General features: G+C 39.3%; 1 protein-coding gene across 1 annotated transcript in view; it reads right to left on the reverse strand.

Moving 5' to 3' along the window:
* The window catches only part of LOC140205919 (cytochrome P450 2J5-like), a 49,279-nt gene extending 24,784 nt beyond the window's left edge, over positions 1–24,495 (reverse strand). The window contains exons 1-4 of the mRNA XM_072273798.1: positions 24,057–24,495; positions 22,141–22,303; positions 12,580–12,729; positions 3,528–3,694 (exon numbers count right to left, since the gene is read on the reverse strand). Of these exons, the coding sequence (XP_072129899.1) occupies positions 3,528–3,694; positions 12,580–12,729; positions 22,141–22,303; positions 24,057–24,260 (684 nt within the window). The 5' untranslated portion in view covers positions 24,261–24,495. The remainder of the gene's footprint in view (positions 1–3,527; positions 3,695–12,579; positions 12,730–22,140; positions 22,304–24,056) is intronic.
* Positions 24,496–24,718: the final 223 nt, after the last annotated feature.

Here is a 24,718-nt window from a genome sequence, read left to right on the forward strand (position 1 = left end):
CAAGTGGCTGAGGAACTGGTGTAGGGAGCAGGGTTTCAGATTTCAGGATAATTGGGACCTCTTCTGGGGCAGGTGGGACCTGTGCACGAGAGACGGGTTACACTTGAACGACAGGGGGACCAATATCCTTTCAGGGAGGTTTGTTAATGCTATTGGGGGGGGGCTTTAAACTAGATTTGCAGGGGGATGGGAACCACAGTACCAGAGCTGACAGGGTGGCTGGGGTGAAAATAAATGATGTTAAAAGTTCAAGCAAATTCACTAATAGAAAGGTTGTGAGTGGTGGTAAAGATCTTCTGAGGTGTATATATTTCAATGCTAGGAGTATTGCGGTGAAGGCAGACGAATTGAGGGCGTGGATTGACACGTGGAATTATGACGTTATAGCAATTAGTGAAACTTGGCTACAGGAGGGGCAGGACTGGCAGCTTAATATTCCAGGGTTCCGATGTTTCAGATGTGATAGAGGCAGAGAAATGAAAGGTGGGGGGGTACCATTGCTTGTCAGGGAAAATGTTACAGCAGTGCTCAGGCAGGACAGATTAGAGGGCTTGTCTACTGAGTCCATATGGGTGGAGCTGAGAAACAGGAAAGGTATGGTCACATTAGTGGGGTTGTATTATAGACCACCCAATAGTCAGCGAGAAATGGAGGAGCAAATCTGCAGAGAGATAGCAGGCAATTGCAGGAAACATAAAGTTGCGGTGGTAGGGGATTTTAATTTTCCATATATTGATTGGGACTCCCATATTTTTAGGGATCTAGATGGTTTAGAGTTTGTAAAATGTGTTCAGGAAGGTTTTCTAAATCAATATATAGAGGTACCAACTAGAGGGGATGCAATGTTGGATCTCTTGTTAGGAAACAAGTTAGGACAAGTGACGGAAGTGTGTGTAGGGGAGCACTTTGGTTCCAGTGATCATAACACCATTAGTTTCAACTTGATCATGGACAAGGATAGATCTGGTCCTCGGGTTGAGGTTCTGAACTGGAAGAAGGCCAACTTTGAAGAAATGAGGAAGGATCTTGTTCTCTGGCAAGGATGTGATCTGTAAGTGGGAAGCCTTCAAAGGAGAAATTTTGAGAGTGCAGAGCTTGTATGTTCCTGTCAGCATTAAAGGCAAAGTGAATAGGAATAAGGAACCTTGGTTCTCAAGGGATATTGCAACTCTGATAAAGAAGAGAGTTGTATGACATGTATAGGAAACAGGGAGTAAATAAGGTGCTTGAGGAGTATAAAAAGTGCAAGAAAATACTTAAGAAAGAAATCAGGACGGCTAGAAGAAGACATGAGGTTGCCTTGGCAGTCAAAGTGAAGGATAATCCAAAGAGCTTTTACAGATATATTAAGAGTAAAAGGATTGTAAGGGATAAAATTGGTCCTCTTGAAGATCAGAGTGGTCGGCTATGTGCGGAACCAAAAGAAGTGGGGGAGATCTTAAGTGGATTTTTTTTCGTCTGTATTTACTAAGGAAACTGGCATGAAGTCTATGGAATTAAGGGAAACAAGTAGTCAGATCATGGAAACTGTACAGATTGAAAAGGAAGAAGTGCTTGCTACCTTGAGGCAAATTAAAGTGGATAAATCCCCAGGACCTGACAGGGTATTCCCTCGGACATTGAAGGAGACTAGTGTTGAAATTGCAGGGGCCCTAGCAGATATATTTAAAATGTCGGTGTCTACGGCTGAGGTGCTGGAGGATTGGAGAGTAGCTCATGTTTTTCCGTTGTTTAAAAAAGGATCGAAAAGTAATCCCGGAAATTATAGACGGGTGAGTTTGACATCAGTAGTGGGTAAGTTATTGGAGGGAGTACTAAGAGACAGAACCTACAAGCATTTGGATAGACAGGGACTTATTGGGGAGAGTCAACATGGCTTTGTGTGTGGTAGGTCATGTTTGACCAATCTATTGAGTTTTTTGAGGAAGTTACCGGGAAAGTGGATGAAGGGAAGGCAGTGGATGTTGTCTACATGAACTTCAGTAAGGCCTTTGACAAGGTCCCGAATGGGAGGTTAGTTAGGAAAATTCAGTCGCTAGGTATATATGGAGAGGTGGTAAATTGGATTAGACATTGACTCAATGGAAGAAGCCAGAGAGTGGTAGTAGAGAATGGCTTCTCAGAGTGTAGGCCTGTGACTAGTGGTGTGCCACAGCGATCAGTGCTGGGTCCATTGTTATTTGTCATCTATATCAATGATCTGGATGATAATGTGGTAAATTGGATCAGCAAATTTGCTGATGATACAAAGATTGGAGGTGTAGTGGACAGTGAGGAAGGTTTTCAGAGCCTGCAGAGGGACTTGGACCAGCTGGAAAAATGGGCTGAAAAATGGCAGATCGAGTTTAATATAGACGAGTGTGAGGTGTTGCACTTTGGAAAGACAAACCAAGGTAGAACATACAGGGTAAATGGTAAGGCACTGAGGAGTGCAGTAGAACAGAGGGATCTGGGAATACAGATACAAAATTCCCTAAAAGTGTCATCACAGGTAGATAGGGTCGTAAAGAGAGCTTTTGGTACATTGGCCTTTATTAATCAATGTCTTGAGTATAAGAGCTGGAATGTTATGATGAGGTTGTATAAGGAATTGGTGAGGCCGAATCTGGAGTATTGTGTTCAGTTTTGGTCACCAAATTACAGGAAGAATATTAATAAGGTTGAAAGAGTGAGTGCAGAGAAGGTTTACAAGGATGTTGCCGGGACTTGAGAAACTCAGTTACAGAGACAGGTTGAATAGGTTAGGACTTTATTCCCTGGAGCATAGAAGAATGAGGGGAGATTTGGTAGAGGTATATAAAATTATGATGGGTATAGATAGAGGGAATGCAAGCCAGGCTTTGTCCACTGAGAAAAGGGGAGAAAAAAAAACAGAGGACATGGGTTAAGGGTGAGGGGGGAAAAGTTTAAAGGGAACATTAGCGGGGGGCTTCTTCACACAGAGAGTGGTGGGAGTATGGAATGAGCTGCCAGACGAGTGGTAAATGCGGGTTCTTTTTTAACATTTAAGAATAAATTGGACAGATACATGGATGGGCGGTGTATGGAGGGATATGGTCCGTGTGCAGGTCAGTGGGACTAGGCAGAAAGTGGTTCGGCACAGCCAAGAAGGGCCAAAAGGCCTGTTTCTGTGCTGTAGTGTTTCTATGGTTTCTCTTTGGTTGTAAAAAATAATTTACTACTTCATTTGGCAGTAAAGATAATCATTATGTATCTTTTTATAATGGGTGAGGTTTAAAGGTTAGAGGAATGGCACTGAATGTCACATGCTAACAAAAATTTTGCATGTGCCATCTTGGGCACGTGTACCATAAGTTTATCATCCTGCACTACAATTTGAAAATAGAGTTTGAAATTAGACTTATAAATTGTTAACATAAATGTATCTCATGAATTTCTGTAGATTGTGCCTGATTAGTGATGGTAGCATACACTCTTTTCAAATTAAAAGATTTTAATTTCAGTCAAATATTTTTTCTTTTCCAAAATTCAATATTTAAAAATATTACTCGCAAATGTAACCATACCTGAACCCAAATATTCGTCAAAAAATCTGCAAATCTGTCAATTAAAAGACGGATTTCTTGAAAATCAGCATGGGTATCATCCCAGCCATAATGTTCTCCGAAAACAATTGAACAGATTACTTTTAAAAGTGATACATATATCTTGGTTTGAGGATTGAATGGTTGTCCTGAAAGCAGAACACGTTGAATATTAAAAGTTATTCTCAATAGCCTATTCATTTAACAATGTATGAATGTCGTACATACTTTTTAAATATGGTTTACATACTTTGCAATTTATGTTCAAAGCTAACTAATAATTAAAGTTGAATAACTAGGATATTACATTACATTTACTTGATTCAGGCAGTCTTCAAAAACAGTAAGAACCAGTTGTTCCTGCATGCTCCAACAGGTGGATTTAGGACATGTTGGAGGTAGCAATATATACAGTTCTTCATAACATTTATCTAGAATATCCTACATTTCTCAGGCAACCTCATACTCTTTCATCCATACACAGCCCTATTTCCAATTTCCTACTTCTCACTAAATCCTGATAAAATTTTGATTGGCTTCCTGTTACCAATGCCTCATATTTATGGCTCTCATCCTTATATTTAGACTTCTGCTCAACTTTGTCCTGTCCAATTCTGAAACATTAACATTTTCCCAATCTACCCCAGGACCTTTCATTTAATTTACTGACAGTGCACCTGCTCTGAAGACACTATATTCTGCATTCTGCTTTTTCTTTACTGTTTCATTGTACTTTCAGCATGCCTGGCATGATCTGCCAGGGTGGCACACAAACAGAATTCTTTCACTGTATTTCAGTGCACTTGAGAATAATAAACCAATTATCAAATGCTCCACAGATATTACCCAACCTGTTGAGTATAGAAAACATAGAAAACCTACAGCACAGTACAGGCCCTTCAGCCCACAATGCTGTGCGCAACATGTACTTACTTTATAAATTACCTAGGGTTACCCACAGCACTCCATTTTTCTAAGCTCCATGTACCTATCCAGGAGTCTCTTATAAGACCCTATCGTATCCACCTCCACCACCGTCGCTGGCAGCCCATTCCACGCACTCACCACTCTCTGTGTAAAAACTTACCCCTGACATCTTCTCTGTACCTACTTCCAAGCACCTTAAGACTGTGCCCTTTCAAGTTAGCCATTTCAGCCCTGGAAAAAAGTCTCTGACTGTCCACATGATCAATGCCGCTCATCATCTTGTACATCTCTATCAGGTCACCTCTCATCCTCCATCGCTCCAAGGAGAAGAGGCCAAGTTCACTCGACCTATTCTCATAGGACATGCTCCCCAATCCAGGCAACATCTTTGTAAATCTCCTCTGCACCCTTTCTATGGTTTCCACATTCCTGTAGTGAGGAGACCAGAACTGAGCATAGTACTCTAAGTGAGGTCTGACCAGGGTCCTATATAGCTATTTGCTTTCTGCAAGCTCTTCCATAACTTAAATTGCAGTGGAAGAGATAGTCACCCAGCATCTTTGCTTCACGAATTCGCAGGGAAACAGGATAGTTTTCAAGCATAATGGAGATGGGTAGAATGTCACTTTGCATGCACTGGCAATGTGGACCACAAGGATAGAAACAGCAAGCTAAAATCAAGGGAAGGATCAGAATCAGGCTTATAATTATTGATATGTCATGATACTTGTTGTTTTGATGCAGCAGTTATTATAAGCTATGATATTACATAAATATATAGAATAAAAGAAGAATAATGATGCAGTTTTCATAGACTATTGAGAAATCTGATGGCAGAGGGGAAGAAACTGTTCCTAAAACATTGTGTGGTTCTTCAGGCTCTTGGACCTTCTCCCTGAAGATAGTAATGAGAAGAAGACTTGTCCCCGATATCCTTAATGACAGATGCTACCTTCTTCAGGACCCCCCTGTTGAAGATATCTGGGTTGTGAGTGTTGAAGATATCTGGATTGTGCCTATGATGGAGTTAGCTAAGTCCACGACCCTTTACAGCTTCTTTGAATTCTGGAAATAGGCTGTGATGAAACTAGTCAGAATGCTCTCCGTGTTATATCTGTAGAAATTTGCTAGAGTCTTTGGTGACATACTAAATCTCCTCAAACTCCTAACGAAGTATAGCTGACAGTGTGCCTTCTTCATCATTGCATCAATGAATTAGTGCCAAGGTAAATCCTCCGGGATGTTGACACCTAAGACCTTAAAGCTGTTCACCCTTTCCATTGTTGATCCCTCAATGAGGACTGGTGTGTGCTCTCCTAAGTTCCCCTTCTTGATGTCCACAATCTGTTCCTCGATCTAGCTGACATTGAGTGCAAGGTTGCTGTGACACCACTCAATGAACCAATCTGTCTCACTCCTGTATGCCTCCTTGTCACCACCAGAGATTCTACCAACAACATCGGCAAATTTATAGATGTGCCTAGCTAGACAATCATGAGTGTGCTAAGAGTAGAACAGCGAGTTAGGCATGCATTCTTGAGGTGTGCGTTAATGGTCAGCGAGGAGGAAGTGGTTAATACTGATTTGCACTGAATGTGCTCTCCTGAAGAGGAAGTCAAGGATAATATTGCAGAGGGACATATGGAGGCCAAGGTTTTGAAGTTCGTTGATTAATACTGAGGCTGTAATTTAAAACCATAAGACATAGGAGCAGAATTAAGCCATTCAGACCGTTGAGCCCATGATCATTCATGACTGATTCCAGATCCCACTCAATCCCATTCACCTGCCTTCCTGCCATATCATTTGATCCCCTGACGGATTAAGAAACGAACAACAGGAAGGCATCAGGGTGCACTATCTGTGACTTCTAATAATGGTGCTTAGCTCCTCCTGTGTTATCTTTATGTTTGACAGTGGTGAAATGTACTCAGAAAACAAGATGATGGTGAAAGAACTCCTTTGGCTGATGGAATGGATGATGTTTGACAACTGCGTGTTCCAGGTCAGGGGAGCAGGAATGAGGCAGAAATGCCATCCCTGTGCAATATGATACTTTAATCATGAAGCAAATACCACCACCTCTGCATTTGCCCGAATCTGCTGTCCATTCCATGTGGTGGTGGGTGAAGCCCTGAGGTTGGAGTGCACTGTTGAGGGCTGAGGGCGAGCCATGCCTCTGAACCAGAGTGCAGAACAGTTCCTGATGTCCTGCTGGCACTGCATTCTTGCTCTGAGGCTTTCAGTTTTTTCTTCTAGATTCTGAGAATAGAGATGGGGAGGGGGGGATGGGTTTCCCTGGAAAAACACCACTGAAACAGTGACATCAGAAACTGAACAAAGCAGCCCCTCAGAGAAGTTTTATGCCTTTTTAAAAATATTTATATGCTGTGATGGATATTCATTGTCCTGGGCAGGAGATCTTATGTTTTCTAAGCTTGCTTTCTGAACACGCAGCAACTACCACTTGAAAGACCAAAAACAGATGTAAGCAAACTTCTAATGCTGCACAGATGTGTAGATTGCTGCTGATTCCACTGATTGTTTTCCCCCATTCACTGTTTGAATAAGAAACTTCATTCTTTAAAATTGTTTGTGATTCAGACATCACTCAGGTAGGCACCAGATGGCAGCAACAACTACTCAGTGCACATTCTTCATGTTGCTTAGTATAATTCTTCTTACTATGGGGATCTGCTGTGGTTTATTCTGATTAATACTGGCAAGGTCGTTCCTTGTGTTCCCTGTCATGTTGTTACGAAAGGTTCTAAAGGTTATCAGATTTTTTTTTTTGCTTTAACCATGCTCCAGACACATGCTTTCTGTGTCATTTACCCTTGCAATTGCCGTCACATGATTTTTCTTTCACTGGAGGAGGAATTGCCAATCCTGAATCCATACGGAGTTTTCACATGTTCACGGCAAGTGAGCTGTTTTGTAAGTTAAGACACTGGAGTTCTGTAGCAGAAGCAACACAAAAAAAAAACTTGGTAAACTCAGTGGGTCAAGCAGCATCTATGGAGAGAAATGGACAGTTGACGTCTCAGACTGAACCACAGTCCTCTAACAGCCACCTGAAGATCCACCAAAAGGGAACTTTTATAGATCATCATACTTTACTTGAGTGATCACACTACTAATAAAAAACTGCAGATTCCCGAAAACTGAAACAGAAGCAGATATTGCTGAAGCACTCAGGAAATCTGGTAGTGAAAAGAATTCACAGTTAATAATTGAGGTCAAGGACCGGATTTCTATTTGCTGACTAAAGGTCTTCAAGCATTAGCTGTTTCTTTTTCCCAACCTGAAAACTGCTGAATGTTTCAAAATTATTTGTTTTGATGTCGAGATTATAGTTCAGGTTATTGCTTCACTTTTCAATTTGAGAGTTCATGTGCATTAACAGGGCATATATTAAAATCTTTAACGAAGTATGAAGTGTTGATAGGAGATTGAACATAACAAAGCAGTGAAGAGTTGTGAGTGAGGAAGGCCCCAGGAAATCAGCTAGGAACATTTAGTTGCTAAATTATATAAATAAATTGATTCCTGGTATCTGGATCTCAGACTCCATAAATCAGTGGTCCCCAATCACCGGGCCGCAAAGCATGAGCTACCGGGCCATGAGGAAAGGATTTGATTTGGTGGTATGAAATGATATGAGTCAGCTGCACCTTTCCTCATTCTCTGTTACATTCACTGTTGAACTTGAACACATGCGAGGTCATTATCCCCGTGAGGTTATCGTTCGATCATTAAAAACAAACGTCGCTTGAGAGTATCTTTGGAAGAGGAATATGGGAAAGTGGCCTAACGATATAGATAACGCAGAGACAGCTGAGGCCGAGACTGCAGAAAAAAAAGAAAACGTCCTTCAACAGAAAATACGACAAGTCGTACATAAAATATGGCTTTAATGTGATCGGTGACTCGCAAGCACTGTGTGTGTGATAGGTGGAGACAAGCTGTCTAATGAGGCAATGAAGCCCTCAAAACTGCTTCGGCACCTTGAGTCCAAGCACCCTGAACTTAAAGACAAACCTGTTGGGTTTCTTGAGCAGAAAAAAAATGTGAGGAAGCGGACAGAAGCAAGTGCTGAGAGCCACCACCTCCACAAATGCTGCTGCTCTGAGAGCGTCGTACTTAGTGGCTAGCCGTATTGTTAAGGCTAAGAAGCCTTTCACTGTTGGTGAAGAATTGATTCTGCCTGCTGCCAAGGACATTTGCTGTGAGCTGTTGGGAGAAGCTGCAGCTAACAAGATGGCACAGGTACAAAGAAATCTGCAGATGCTGGAATTTCAAGCAACACACATAAAAGTTGCTGGTAACGCAGCAGGCCAGGCAGCATCTCTAGGAAGAGGTACAGTCGACGCTTCGGGCCCAGACCCTTCGTCAGGACTAACTGAAAGAACAGCTAGTAAGAAATTTGAAAGTAGGAGGGGGAGGGGGAGATCCAAAATGATAGGAGAAGACAGGAGGGGGAGGGATGGAGCCAAGAGCTGGACAGGTGATTGGCAAAAGGGATAGGAGAGGATCATGGGACAGGAGGCCTAGGGAGAAAGAAAGGGCGGGGGGGGGAAGCACAGAGGATGGGCAAGGGGTTTTGTGAGAGGGCCAAAGGGAGAAAAAGGAGAGAGAGAGAAAAGAATGTGTGTATATAAATAAATAAATAATGGATGGGGTACGAGGGGGAGGTGGGGCATTAGCAGAACTTTGAGAAGTCAATGTTCATGCCATCAGGTTGGAGGCTACCCAGATAGAATATAAGGTGTTGTTCCTCCAACCTGAGTGTGGCTTCATCTTTACAGTAGAGGATTCCGTAGATAAATATACCAGAATGGGAATGGGATGTGAAATTAAAATGTGTGGCCACTGGGAGATCCTGCTTTCTCTGGCAGACAGGTGTTCAGCGAAATGATCTCCCAGTCTGCGTCGGGTCTCACCAATATATAGAAGGCCGCATCGGGAGCACCGGACGCAGTATATCACCCCAGCCAACTCAGAGGTGAAGTCTCACCTCACCTGGAAGGACGGTCTGGGGCCCTGAATGGTGGTAAGGGAGGAAGTGTAAGGGCACATGTAGCACTTGTTCTTCTTACAAGGATAAGTGCCAGGAGGGATCGGTGGGGAGGGATGGGGGGGACGAATGGACAAGGGAGTCGCGTAGGGAGCGATCCCTGCAGAAAGTGGGTGGGGGGGAGGGAAAAATGTGCTTAGTGGTGGGATCCCGTTGGAGGTGGTGGAAGTTACGGAGAATTAGATGTTGGACCCGGAGGCTGGTGGGGTGGTAGGTGAGGACAAGGGGAGCCCTATTCCTAGTGGGGTGGTGGGAGGATGGAGTGAGAGCAGATGTGCGTGAAATGGGGGAGATGTGTTTGAGAGCAGAGTTGATGGTTGAGGAAGGGAAGCCCCTTTCTTTAAAAAAGGAGGACATCTCCTTCGTCCTGGAATGAAAAGCCTCATTCTGAGAGCAGATGCAGCAGAGACGGAGGAATTGCGAGAAGGGGATGGCACTTTTGCAAGAGACAGGGTGAGAAGAGGAATAGTCCAGATAGCTGTGAGAGTCCGTAGGCTTATAGTAGACATCAGTAGATAAGCTGTCTCCAGAGATAGAGACAGAAAGATCTAGAAAGGGGAGGGAGGTGTCGGAAATGGATCCGGTAAACTTGAGGGCAGGGTGAAAGTTGGAGGCAAAGTTAATGAAGTCAACGAGCTCAGCATGCATGCAGGAAGCAGCGCCACTGCAGTTGTCGATGTAGCGAAGGAAAAGTGGGGGACAGATACCAGAATAGGTTTGGAACATAGATTGTTCCACAAAGCCAACAAGAAGGCAGGCATAGCTGGGACCCATACAGGTGCCCATGGCTACACCTTTAGATTGGAGGAAGTGGGAGGAGCCAAAGGTGAAATTATTAAGAGTAAGGACTAATTCCGGTAGACGGAATTAGATGGCACAAGTTTCTATTTCAGCTACCAAAGTTTCAATGAGAATCGATGACATAGCAGAGGACATCAAAGCACAACTGTTGGAATGGCTTAACGAGTCACCATGGTATGCTATCCAGGTTGACGAGTCTACCGATGTCGACAACAAAGCAATACTGCTGGTTTATGTGCGATATATATTTCAAGGCAATGTGCACAAGGATATGTTGTGTGCACTGCTGCTGCCAACTAACACAACTGGGGCAGAGCAATTCAAATCTTTGAATGACTACATGTCAGGCAAACTGCACTGGTCATTCTGTGTTGGAATATGCACAGATGGGGTTGCAGCTATGACTGGACGGCTGTCTGGTTTCACTACCTGAGTCAAAGAGATTGCTCTTGAATGCTAGTCTACACACTGTGTCATACATAGGGAAATGCTGGCTAGCCGAAAAATGTCACCTGATCTTCACAGCATATTGGGTGACATTGTTGAAGTTATCAATCACATCAAAGCAAAAGCCCTTAACTCACATCTGTTTGAGCAGTTTTGCGAGGAAATGGATGCAGAGCACAAACACCTTCTCTAGCACACTGAGGTCAGGTGGTTATCAAGGGGAAGAGTCCTGGCAAGGATTTTTGAGTTAAGAGAGCAGCTACAGAGATTTCTTTCAGGAAAAAAAGTCACCACTGGTAGCACACTTCAGTGATGAGGAGTGGATAGCAACACTTGCTTGTCTGTGTGACATCTTCAACCTGCTCAATGAACTCAATTTGTCACTTCAGGGGAGAATGACAACTGTCTTCAAGTTGGTAGATAAAGTGTCTGCTTTCAAAGCCCAAATGGAACTGTGGGGACGGCAAGTGGACAGGGGCATATTTGACTTAATACCAACATTAGCTGCGATTTTGGGAGAGACTGAGGCTGCACCATCCTTCTCACAGCTGGTGCGCGATTACCTATCTTCGCTGTCGACAGAATTTGAGCGTTACTTCCCAACCACAAATGACCCAAGACGTGCAAAGGAATGGGTCCGTGACCCATTTGTGAATGTCCCTGGTGAATCATCCATGTCAGCACAGGAAGAAGATCAATTCCTCGAGCTTGCAGATGACGGTGGGCTGAAAAGTATATTTGACATAACATCTCTGCCGGCATTCTGGATCAAAGTCAAGGCTGAATATCCTGAGATAGCCATGAAAGCACTAAAAATGTTGCTTCCATTTCCAACATCATATCTCTGCGAAGCGGTGTTTTCTGCAATGAATGCAGCAAAAACTAAATTGCGGAATAGACTGGACATAAGGAACCCCCTTCGAGTATCACTGTCTCCCATCACCCCTCGATAGGACTGTCTTGTTGCAGGGAAACAAGCCCAGGGCTCCCACTGATTCAGCGATATTGATGTGTTGCAATGATTTTATATGTTCATACGGGGAAAATATGCGCTGTGTGTTTAATATCCAAATGTTACTTAAAATGTTATGATGCTATTGACTTATAAGTGACTTATAATTGACTTATCACTATATTCAGGCAAGGAAAATATACGCTGTGTGTTTAATATTAAGAAGTTGGTCTGCAACCAAAAAGTTATATCAATATTTGCTGCCCTTAAAAACATAGTGATCTGTGCTGGGGGTTTTCCATCACACCAGTATTAAATACAAAAAGTATCCATTCGAGAGGATATCTGGTAACCCATGAAGGAGTTAATAAAGCTAGAATATGCACCTATGAGCAAAAATTATTATGCTCCTGCTCTTCCGTTTGGGACAATTGAGTGAGCTGTCTGAAATTGCAAACTCAGATAGACTAAATTTCAAGGATATATTTCATGTAGTTTCTAGAGTCAGAAATGAGCATGGATTTAAATTCAAAGGTAAAATGAATAGAGGGGATACGAGGAAAATTTATTTAACCAGAGAGTAATAGGAATCTGTAATGTACTACCTGACACTTTTGTTCGGGTGGAAACGCTCATCAGTTTTGCATAGTAAATGGATGTTTATTTGAAGAGCTTACAAGTCTAGAGGAATGCAATATTCAAATGGCAACACATATCTTATAGAAATTGCTGTCTGTTTTTACCACTGATATCAAAAAATAATTTTGCATCATTACACAAAATCCAGTCCAATGGCATTATATCCAAAACAAAAAGTAGAATAAACTTACCCTTCTCTTGTTTGAATGCATCTTGAAGATCTTTAATTTTCGCAAGAATTTGTACTTCCAAAGACTTTTGCCCAACACCAAATCTTCGTAATGTCATTTGTGCAAACTTCCGTTGCTCTTTCCATACGTTTCCATCCGAGAACTGTATACCTGTGCAGTGAAATACAGGTGGCATTTGTAATGATTTATGAGTGGTCTATGTAGCCTGGATGGAAAAATAAGAGAATTCCTTGTAAAGAAATTGATATGGATAGTAAACCTTCCCAACAACCAAGTGGGTAAAGATATCTTATATTTGATTATAAATAACCCAGCTGAGTGCTGTGTTTTCTTGGCTCTGTTCTGATTTTCCTGGTGACAACTAATTGTTGGCTTCAAAACTCATTCATTGTTAAGCTCATATCTGGGATCAGCACAAACAGTATCTACCACCATTGGAACCAAACGTCTGTATATGACATTGTCCTTAGGACACAAAAAATCATGCCAAAAAATATCCTAACACATTTTAAACCTTACCCGCTGGCACATGCCATGCTCTACCATCATAGAGGGTAGATACCATTCATAGAAGATTCCTCAGGCAAACATAGGTGTTCACTAAAACAGTTATCAAACCAATGAAAAAGGGCTCAATATGAAGTTGCTAATTAAGCCGAGACCACATGGTATGACAGGAAAGGTAGAACTACCGACATAAGATCGGCTGACTGGCAGAAGACAAAGACTGGGAAAAAAGGAAGCCTTTTCAGGTTGATTTCCAATGACTAACAATGTTCCACAGGGGTAGGTGTTGGGTCCATTACTTTGCATGCATATGGTTTGGATGATATGCCAATGATTTGGATGATGGGATTGATAGCTTTGTTGCAAAGTTTTCAGACAATACAAACATAGGTGGGGCGGGGCAAGTAGTTTTCAGGAAGCAGAGAGGCTACAGAAGAACTTGGACAGATTAGAAGAATTGGCGAAGAAGTGGCAGGTGAAATACAAAGTTGTGAAATTTGTGTCGTGTACTTTGGTGGAAGAAGTAAATGGGTAGACTATTTTTTAAATGGAGAGAAAATATAAAAACCTGAGGTGCAAAAGGACTTTGGAGTCCTTGTGTAGGATTCCCAAAGGTTAAGTTGCAGGTTGAGTTTGTGGTGAGGAAGGCGAATGTGATGTTAGCATTCATTTCAAGAGGAAATATAGAATATAAAAGCAAGGATATAATGTTGAGGCTTAAAAAGCACTGGTGGGGACTCCCTTGGAGTATTGTGATCAGTTTTGGGCCCTTTATCTTTAAACTGGAGAGGGTTCAAAAGAGGTTCACAAAAATGATTCCAGGATTGAATGGCTTGTCATATGAAGAGTATTTGATGGCTCTGGGGCTGTATTCATCAGAATTCAGAAGAATGAGGGGTGGCCTCATTGAAACCTATCAAATAGTGAATGGTCTTGATAGAGTGGATGTGGAGAGGATGTTTCCTGTGGTGGGAGAGTCTAAGACCAAAGGACACAGCCTCAGAATAGAGTGGTGTCTTTTTAGAATGGAGATGAGGAGGAACTGTTTTTAACCAGAGAGTGGTGAATCTGTGAAATTCCTAAAGGTTAAAATGCAGATAGAATCAGCAGTAAGGAAGGCAAATAAAATGTTAGTATTCATTTCTAGAGGACTAGAATATAAGGAAGAAGTGTAACACTGAGGCCTTACGAGGCATTGATCAGACCGCACTTGGAGTACTTTGAGCAGTTTTAGACCGCATATCTTGAAAGGATATGTTGGCATTGGAGAGAGCTCAAAGGAGGTTGATGGGAATAATCCCAGGAATGAAAGGGCTATTGTATGAGGAGCATTTAATCGCTCTGGGCCTGTACTCACTGGAGTTTAGAAGAATGAAGGGGGAATCTCACTGAGTATTCGAAAGCCTAGATAGAGTGGACGTGGCAGGGATTTTTCCAATTGTGGAAGAGTTTACGAAGAGAGGGCAGTACAGAAGGACATCTCTTTTGAGCAGTGATGAGAAGTAATTTCTTTAGCAAGAGAGTGGTGCACCTATAGAATTCGTTGCCACAGATGGCTGTGAAGTCCCCGTCATTGAAAAGGAGGTTGATATTAGCAAGGATATCACAGGTTTTGGGGAGAAGGTAAAAGAATGGGATTGAGGAGGAATAATAAATCATCTATGATTGAATGGTGGAGCAGACTTGATGCAGCTAATTCTGCTCCTATATTTTATAAAGAAGTATGAACTGATGGGATAAACTTGTTTGTTTTGGAGACGAGTGAGGTTGACTCAGTTGACATTGTAAAGATTTGATAATGCATCTATTATTAAGAACAATGACTAGTTTTAGAATTACATTGACTGATATGTCTAGATTATGTAGGAGTACAGGTTCTTTGATCATATACTGTAAGTGTGAAATTAAAACCAGAAGGCCACCCTGCCTCTCGTCCACTCTTGATATATATTAAGATCAATGCTGTGCTGATTAAAACTTCAATATTCTACTCCATTACTCATCAGGTGTCTGTTCATTCAATGATCCTGCTTTCACTCTGCTTTGAGAAAAAGATGTCTAAACACTCATGACTCTAATAGAGAAAATTTTGCCCGTCTTAAATGGGTGAACATCTTATTTCTTTCTTTCCTTCTTTCTTTCTTTTTCAATCTTTTTATTAGTTTCATAAAATATAAACATAACATAGCAATAATACAAAATTGTTGGAAATACATTGTTATACTTAAGATGAGTAATTATAAAACCAAATAGTATAAATTGACAAAACTCCCTATCATGTAGGGTAACAATGAATAATACAGAACAAAAAAAAACTGGAGAAAAATCATGAAAAAGAAAAAATAATTTAAAAAAAACAATCTCCACCCCCCAAAAAAACTAATCTAAACAGAACTAGTCAACTAAACGAAAAAGACTTGGGCAATTTTAACAACGTAAAAATGGAAGAAAAGAAAACCTTAGTGTCAACGACTCCATTCCTCTCAACCAACACTACAGGGAAGTAAAATAAGTTTGGAAATGGTCAAATTACATCATATGAAAATGTTGAATAAATGGCCACCAAGTTTTTTCAAATTTAATGGAAGGGTCATAAACCACACTTCTAATTTTTTCCAAATTTAAACACAACATAGCTTGTGAAAACCAGTGGAATACAGTAGGAGGGTTAATCTCTTTCCCATTCAGCAAAAAGGATCTTCTAGCCATTAAAGTATGAAATGCAATCATCCAACAAGCTGAAGAGGTTAAATGATTTGAGTCTATCATTGGTAATCCAAAAATAGCAGTAATTGGGTGAGGTTGTAAGTCTGTATTCAAAACCGTTGAAATAATATCAAAAATATCTTTCCAATATTTTTCCAACAAAGGACATGACCAAAACATGTGAGTTAAAGAAGCTATCTCGGAATGACAACTATCTCGGAATGACATATAGGATTAATATAAGAATAATAACGAGATAGTTTACCTTTGGACATATGAGCCCTGTGCACTACTTTAAACTGTATCAAAACATGTTCAGCACATTTAGAGGATGAATTAACCAATTGAAGAATTTTTTCCCATTTTTCAATCGGCATAATAATCTTAAATTCTCTTTCCCAATCAGTTTTAATTTTATTGGAAACATCAGGACATAAATTTATATTCATGTTATAAATAATTGCTACAGCACTTTTCTGAGAGAGATTTAGATCTAAAATTTTTTCCAACGTATCCATTGGATATGAGTGTGGAAAATTAGGAGAAGCAGTAATTAAAAAGTTTCTAATCTGTAGGTATCTAAAAAAGTGAGATCTGGGTAAATTATTTTAATTAGAAAGTGATCAAAAGACACGAGACAATTATCCAAAAATAAATCACGAAAACGTACTATACCTTTGTTTTCCAATCAAAGTAAGCTTGATCCATAGTGGAAGGTTGAACAAGGAAATTAAATATAATAGGACTTGCTAAAATAAATTGATTAAACCCAAAAAATCTTTGGAATTGAAACCATATACGTAAAGCATGCTTAACTATTGGATTATTCATTTGTTTATACAATTTAGAAGAAATAAAAGGAAGCGAAGTTCCTAAAACCGAACCCAAAGAAGATCCTTGTAATGAATTACATTCAAGATTTACCCAATGTGGATTTAAAGATACATCCAAATCTCGTAACCAAAATTTTAAGTATCGAATATTAATTGCCCAATAATAAGATCTAAAATTCGGGAGGGCGAGCCCCTCCTCTTTTTTAGATTTCTGTAAATACCTTTTACCTAGCCTAGGATTTTTGTTCTGCCATATATATGAGGAAATTTTTGAATCAACATTATCGAAAAAAGATTTTGGGATAAAAATTGGAACTGATTGAAATACATACAGAAATTTAGGCAAAATAATCATCTTAATAGCATTAATCCGACCAATCAAAGACAGAGATATTGGTGACCATATAGTAAACAAAAGTTTAATCTGATCAATTAAAGGTAAAAAATTAGCTTTAAATAAATCTTTATACTTTTTCGTAATTATAATCCCTAAATGAGTCAGTAACCAATTTAAATGGTAAACATCCATAAATAGGTACCTGCTTTTTTAGGGGAAATAATTCACTCTTATTAAGATTTAATTTGTAGCCAGAAAAATTACTAAATTGGGCCAACAAAGCTGGAATAGCAGGAATTGACTTCTCTGGATTAGAGATATATAATAACAATTCATCTGCATATAGTGATAATTTATGTATTTTGCTTCCATGGGTAATACCACAAATATTGGGCGAGTCACGGATAGCAATTGCTAAAGGTTCAAGGGCAATATTAAATAGTAAAGGACTAAGAGGGCATCCTTGCCTAGTACCACGAAATAGACGAGAAAAGGGAGATCTTTGATTATTAGTACAAACCGAAGCTACCGGGGAATAATATAACAATTTAATCCAAGATATAAATATCAAACTAAAATTAAATTTCTCAAGCACACTAAATAAATAAGGCCATTCAACTCTGTCAAAGGCTTTCTCAGCATCTAATGAGATAATACATTCCGGGGTAATAAGTGAAGGATTGTAAACAATATTCATTAACCTCCTAATATTAAAGGATGAATAACGATTTTTAATAAATCCAGTTTGGTCCATAGATATAATTTGAGGTAATACCTTCTCAAACCTAGTTGCTAAAATTTTTGAAAAAATTTTTGAATCTACATTCAAAAGAGATATCGGTCTGTATGATGCACAATCAGTAGGATCTTTATTCTTTTTAATAATTAAGGAAATAGAGGCTTCATAAAACGATTGTGGTAATTTACCTAAACTGATTGCTTCTTTGAATATTCTAGACAACCACGGAGAGAGAATAGAGGAAAAGGATTTTAAAAATTCCACTGTAAACCCGTCCGGACCGGGAGCTTCACCAGAATTCAATGATGAGATTGCAGTTATTATTTCTTCCTCTGCAATAGGAGTTTCTAATGATAAGCAATCTTCGGGTGATAATTTTGGAAAATTCAGTTTACTTAAAAAATCATGCATGGTATTAAAATCATGAGGAAAATCAGAGTGATATAAAGAGGTATAAAATTCTTGAAAGGTTTTGTTTATCCCGTCACGATCATCTGTCAAAGTATCATCCTGTTTGCGAATCTTAGTAATTTGATGTTTAACCGAAGCAAATTTCAATTGATTATCCAATAATTTACCCGATTTATCACTATGAATATAAAAATCACTTTTAGTTCTCATTAATTGATCTTCAATCGAGGACGTTAATAGTAAGCTATGTTCCAATTGAAGTTCAACTCTGTGTTTGTACAGCTCCGTACTGGGAGAAATAGCGTATTTTTTTTTATCAATTTCTTTAATTTCATCAACCAACAAGAGTATTTCATTCTCAGCACATTTTTTCAAGCCAGCTGAATAGGAAATAATCTGACCACGGATATAAGCTTTAAAAGCGTCCCGAACTATTCCATTGGAAACTTCTTCCGTAGTAATAATTACAAAAAAGAAATCAACTTGACAAACTTATAAACTTGACAAAGTCCAAGTCTTGAAGCAAAATGGGGTTAAATCGCTATTGTCTATTAGTACAAGAAGTATCCATTAACTTGATAGAAAGTTTCATTGGAGCATGATCTGAAATGGCGATAATGTCATAATTACAATCAATTACAGATGGGATTAATCGAGAGTCAATAAAAAAATAGTCAATTCGAGAATCAGAGCGATCAACGTGAAAAGAGTGTGAATTCTTTATCCCTTGGCTGTAGAAATCTCCAAATTTCTGAAATCCCAGAATCAAACATAAAAGAGTTAATAAGAGTAGCCAACTTATTCGGTAAAGCCGGACTACCTATGGATCTGTCCAACATAGGGTTCAAACATAAATTAAAGTAACTGCCCATTATCAACATATACTTATTTAAGTTAGGAAAGGAAGTGAATATGTGTTTAAGACATTCAGGATAATCCACATTCGGAGCATAAACATTAACCATAGCAACCTTTTTATTAAAAGGTAACCCAGTGATTAACAAGAATCTACCATTAGGATCTGAGATAATGTCTTGATGAATAAATGTAATTGAGGGATCTATAAAAATTGAAACACCTTTAACTTTGGCTTGGGAGTTTGAGTGGTATGTTTCTTTCCAGAACTTAAAGAAGTGTTGATTATCCTCTTTCCTTACATGAGTTTCTTGTGCAAAAATAATATGAGCATTCAGTCTTTGGAATACTTTGAAAATCTTTTTCCGTTTTATTGGATGGTTTAAACCATTTGTATTCCAAGAGACAAAATTAATAATGTGAGCCATAATTTAGGATTAACCCTTTGGTGAGTAAAGGGTTAACCACAATGTGAACTCATGGAATTGGAAGAGGAAAACATGTTCAGAGAGGAACCGGAAATCCCGACACGGCAGACATCTTTGTAGTACTAAATCAGCCCAATAGAAAAAACTAAAAAAGAAAAAGACTACCTCACCCTCTATCCCCAAGAACCCTGAACTAAGCCAGAAAAGGCTGAAGAAAGAACTAACTAATACTAAATCTAACCCCATTTCTGCAGGAGGCAACTCCAAAGCTATATGTTATATAGATGACGTCCTGGAAACTGATATGTATAAAAAAATTAAACACTATACTAAAATAATCTACATAGTATAATTACTAAGATACATAAATAAGAAAAAGTTAGCATCAATATGTACAATTAGTTAATTATAAATGAGAGTAAATAAAATATTGCTTCCAAAAAAGGGGATTATGGGAAGAAGAAACATAAGAACATGGCGTCCCAAAAAGAACAAAGGAGATTATGCAAAAAGAAAAACAAATCGCCCTTTTAATTGTACAGAAACAAAAATAAAGAACATATAACTGAAAATGATCGTCAGATCAAATCGTTAGTAATAATATCGGAAAACAAAAAGTTAAGGAAAAATTAACTAAAAGAAAGTAACGTTATTCACATATAAGTTGTAAAGTAATAACTATAGTAGTAAGCACAAAATAAAAATCTTGATCTTATTAAAAACTTTCATCGTACGGTAGAAGAAGGTTTTTTTTTAAAAACCACCAGGAAAAAAGCTGATACTGAGAGCACAGAACATTAGTTAAAGGGCGGTGTCCGTATCAGATGGGTAGTTATCATCCGAAAACCCTCGAGCGGCGGTTATGGAATGGAAGATGCGACGAGATCCATCAGGAAGAGAAATTCTTAGGCGTGCAGGGTACAATAATGCCGGTTTGAGATTTTTTGATAACATTCCGACATCAGAGGTTTAAAAGTCAGTCGCTCTTTCATCACTTCGGGACTGTAATCTTGAACTATCTTGAAGGAATGCTGGCGATAATTGATCATCCCTTGCCGAGGAGCAGTCTGGAGAAGCTGTTCTTTAACATTAACATAATGGAAACGAAGAGTAATTGGTCTCGGTTTGGATACAGCCGATGCCGACTATAACCGCGTATACGGTGCGCACAGTCAAGTAATGGAGGCTCGTTGGGAAAAACTGAACTGAACCTATCCTTTAAACGTTGAGCAAAGAATATTAAAGGGTCTCCATCCTCAACATCCTCGGGTAGACCAATTATACGTAAGTTTTGTCTTCTCGATCGATTTTCAAGATCTTATTTCTAAACAATGGGCCCTTGTTCGAGAACCAGTGTCTCCTTTCTTCACTGAAGTCTTATATTTTTGATTCCCTTTGCCTGCAAATATCTATTAATCTTTTTCTGAAATATACTTCGTAACTTTGCTTCTACTGCTTCTTGGGGAGAAAACTGCAGAGATTCACAATGAAATTTCTTATCTTCAATTTGCTGTTCAACTTCATAACATATTAAAATATTATGAAAAAACAATGGATTTTATGGGCTCTGTAGAAACTTGCTTCAAAAATCTTCACTTGCTGAGTGAGTTCTGAAAAGCATAAGGAATTATCTGCATATCCCAGCATGGAGAAAGTATATATAGCACACTCATTTCAACTTCATGTGGAATAATTCCACTCACTGTAAGTAAAAACCAGAAAACATGGGAATTATGCAATATTTGTGGGAAAAAATGGCATTAACATTTTACTTTGTAGACCTAAACAACAGAATTAGGAAATACCATAAGTTGAACATGTTTTGCGTTGCAGAGGAGGAGAATGAGCAGAGTGAACAAAGGGATAAGAGAAAGAGAGATTGTTCATTGTTTATTTCCCCAATTTCCACCCTTTTCTCAGGCAATCTTTTCCATGTCTCCATCACTCCTGTTTATGTGCGACTCAAACATGTTCAACTTCCATCATTTCTGAGTTCTGATAACAGGTCTTCAACATGACTCATCACCGTCTTTTCTCTCTGCACAGATGTTGTCTAGCATGCAGTATAGTTCCAACATTGGCCATTCTTATGTCAGATTTCAAGCATCTGTTGTTTTTAGCATTTTTGAATTATTCCACTTTCTTGTTTATACCAGAAAATAATGTTTGCAATTGAAACCTTTGTTGTGTGCTTTTAGATTCACACACAAGCATTCTTTTCACTCCCCTGCATCACCAAGGAGACCAATTAATTTATATGCAACATGTGTTCCTTCAAAATTGCAAGTATTTGTTTGTTGACATCTTTGTGAAAGAGTCTTAAGAATCAACTGATTTTCTATTTCATCCCTTCGTTTCTTCTTTGAGACAGTCTTGATATTTGACCACAGTACTTTGTGAATTTCGATAAAATAGAAATTGAATCTTGTAGTACAATGTCAAAAACTGAAAGAAACAACTCTGATGCCTAAAACAAGTCAAAGCAGCCAAACATTATTTGCAACTCAGTACTGCTCTTGGATATGTGAACACATACTTTCCTGTCTCTAAGGCTTTCATTGCTGTGTTAAAAATATGCACACTGAAGAACTAGAATACTCCTCAAGTATAAAGATTTTCATTTTACCTTTTGGTGAAAATCCTGCCTACATCATTCTATAACAGATAACATATTTCATAAATTAGAAGTTCCTACAATTATCCAGTTCTGAGCAAAGAAATAAAACAATTAAACAAACTACTTACCGTGTCCCTTGACAATATCATCAAAAATTGGAAATGTTGCTGTTCCTGCAAAAACATCTGTCTGGTGAACCACAGCCTCTTTAAAAGCTTTTAAACCATTTATGACAACAAGGTAAGAATATCCAATCCTCAGGCTAAAAATATCTCCATACTTCTCTGCAAACTGTAAAAGATATACTCTATTAGTATTTGGCTTGTTATGTCAGTCACAAAATTTTGGGTATACTTGCAAAGAAGAGCTTACATGTCCCAAATGAAAATAGTTCTGAACATTATTTCGTAAGATCTGTAATTTTAAACCAATCTTTAAACACTTGAAAACACTGGGCCCGGATTTTATTTAGCAAGTTATTAATGAGTTAATCTACTATTGAAAATTGGAACATCTTGATCTTCATCTGTTATTGCTACTCTTCTTCAATCCTCAAATTAATGAAATGATACAAAGATCTAATTGCTCAACAGCTAAACTGAAACGTGGAGCAAAATAATAAAGACCTACACATAGATTAAAAATAATTGCTGTATTTTTGTTTATTTGTAGTGAGATACCCAATAACCTACACATTCTACACTTGTGAATTACCATTTACAGTAAATGGTAAATATGTGTGTCACAAAACAAAATGGTATATTCTTGGAAATAACACACATAAAATGCTGGAGGAACTCAGCAGGCTATTCAGCAGCTATGGCAAAGAGTACAGTCAATGATTTGGATCAAGACCCTTCAGCAGCAGTGGAGAAAAAAAAGATGAGGAGTAGATTTAAAAGGTGGGGGAAGAGGACAGAGAAACAACATGATAGGTGAAACTGGGAGTTGGAGGGGTGAAGGAAAGAGCTGTGAAGTTGATTGATGAAAGACATACAGGGCTGGTGAAGAGGAAATCTAATAAGAGAGGACAGAAGGCCATGGAAGAAAGAAAAGTGGGGAGGAACATCAGAGCATCAGAGAGAGGTAATGGGCAGGCAAGGAGATAAGGTGAGAGAGGGAAAAGGGAATGGTGAACAGGGAGCGGGTAATGGGGAATGGTGAAGGCAGGGGGCACGTTACTGGAAATTTTGGAAATTTGAGAAATTGAGGTTCATGCCATCAGCTAAGTATGTGTTTCACAAAATAAAATTCCCATTCACATAGGTCCCGGTAGCCACCCACTTCAATTCTGCTTCCCATTCCCATTCAGATATGTCCTTACATGGCCTCCTCTACTGCCATGATGAGGCTAAACTCAGGTTGGAGGAGCAACACCTCATATACCATCTGGGTAGTCTCCAGCCCCTTGGTATGAACATAGAATTCTCCAACTTCCAGTAATCCCCGTCCCCTCCCTTCCTCTATCCCTATTTCACTCTGTCTCCTCCCCCAGCTGCCTATCCCCTCTCTCATGGTTCGGCCTCCTTCTACTACCCATTGTGTTTTCCCCTATTCCTTCTTCACCTTTCCTGCCTATCACCTGCCTGCTTCCCCTCCCTCACCCCTTTATCTTTCCCCTTACTGGATTTTCACCTGGAACCTACCAGCCTTCTCCTTCCCACCTTCCCCCCACCTTCTTTATAGGGCCCCTGCCCCTTCCCTCTTCAGTCCTGACAAAGGGTTCTGGCCCAAAACGTTGACTGATCGTTTCCACGGATGCTGCCCGACCTGCTGAGTTCCTCCAGCGTGTTGTGAGTGTTGCTTTGACCCCAGCACCTGCAGATTATTTTGTGTTTAAATAAAATGGTATATTCTTAACAGGTGTTGACAGATTTGCAACATTGTCACCATTTCTATTGCAATTATCTTATAACTACTAAATACTTTTGGAAACCGAAACAGATTTATTACCACTGACACATAATGTGAAATTTGCTGTTTTGTGGCAGCAGTACAAGCACAGTTACATTTCTGAACAAATTTCCTCGATGGTGTACGTTACCTTGCAAAACTGGAGATGAGGATTCTTTAGGTCCAGCTGAAAGATATTACCGAAAAACGGCAGTCCAAAGGGACCAGGTGGAAAATTCTTGGGAACACGAGTGTGGAGAACATCAAACACAATCAGGAAAACAAATAAAAACACTGCAATGGTCCACACCTCTCTTGACAACAGATTTAAAAAGGAAAGATTCTGAACTTCCATTCTAGGCTAGCACCGTTGTACAGTCTCTCCAACAGATTAAAAAGCTGTTCAGAAAAACTGCCAAACTTAGATTACCCAACTTACAAGATCACTCAGTTATTAACTGTTTTAGATCGTGCAGAAAGCAAGAGAGACTCAAGAGCCTTTGTGAAATCCAGAAGTCTGTAACTATTGTGATGAGATCCAGGCTTAAATCCAAAGTGCTTTCACAGATAATTGTACTTTCTGGTGATTTTCCATGAATTAAAATGAGGCTAAACTTGTTTTCCTTTGACACTGTCCAATCAGCATTCTTCATTTGACTTGGCAAAAACTAATGCCAGGAAAAATGGAATGTTGCTGAAACTCTGCCAAGTTAAAAGGTTTATGAAGATATGTCATTGAAGTGGCAATGCAAGGCACCCACCATTAATTAATTGGATATTTTCAAAGTTTATTGCTTTGAATTGACTTTATTT

Source organism: Mobula birostris, chromosome 12 (assembly GCF_030028105.1).
Source record: "Mobula birostris isolate sMobBir1 chromosome 12, sMobBir1.hap1, whole genome shotgun sequence".
NCBI lineage: Eukaryota > Metazoa > Chordata > Chondrichthyes > Myliobatiformes > Myliobatidae > Mobula > Mobula birostris.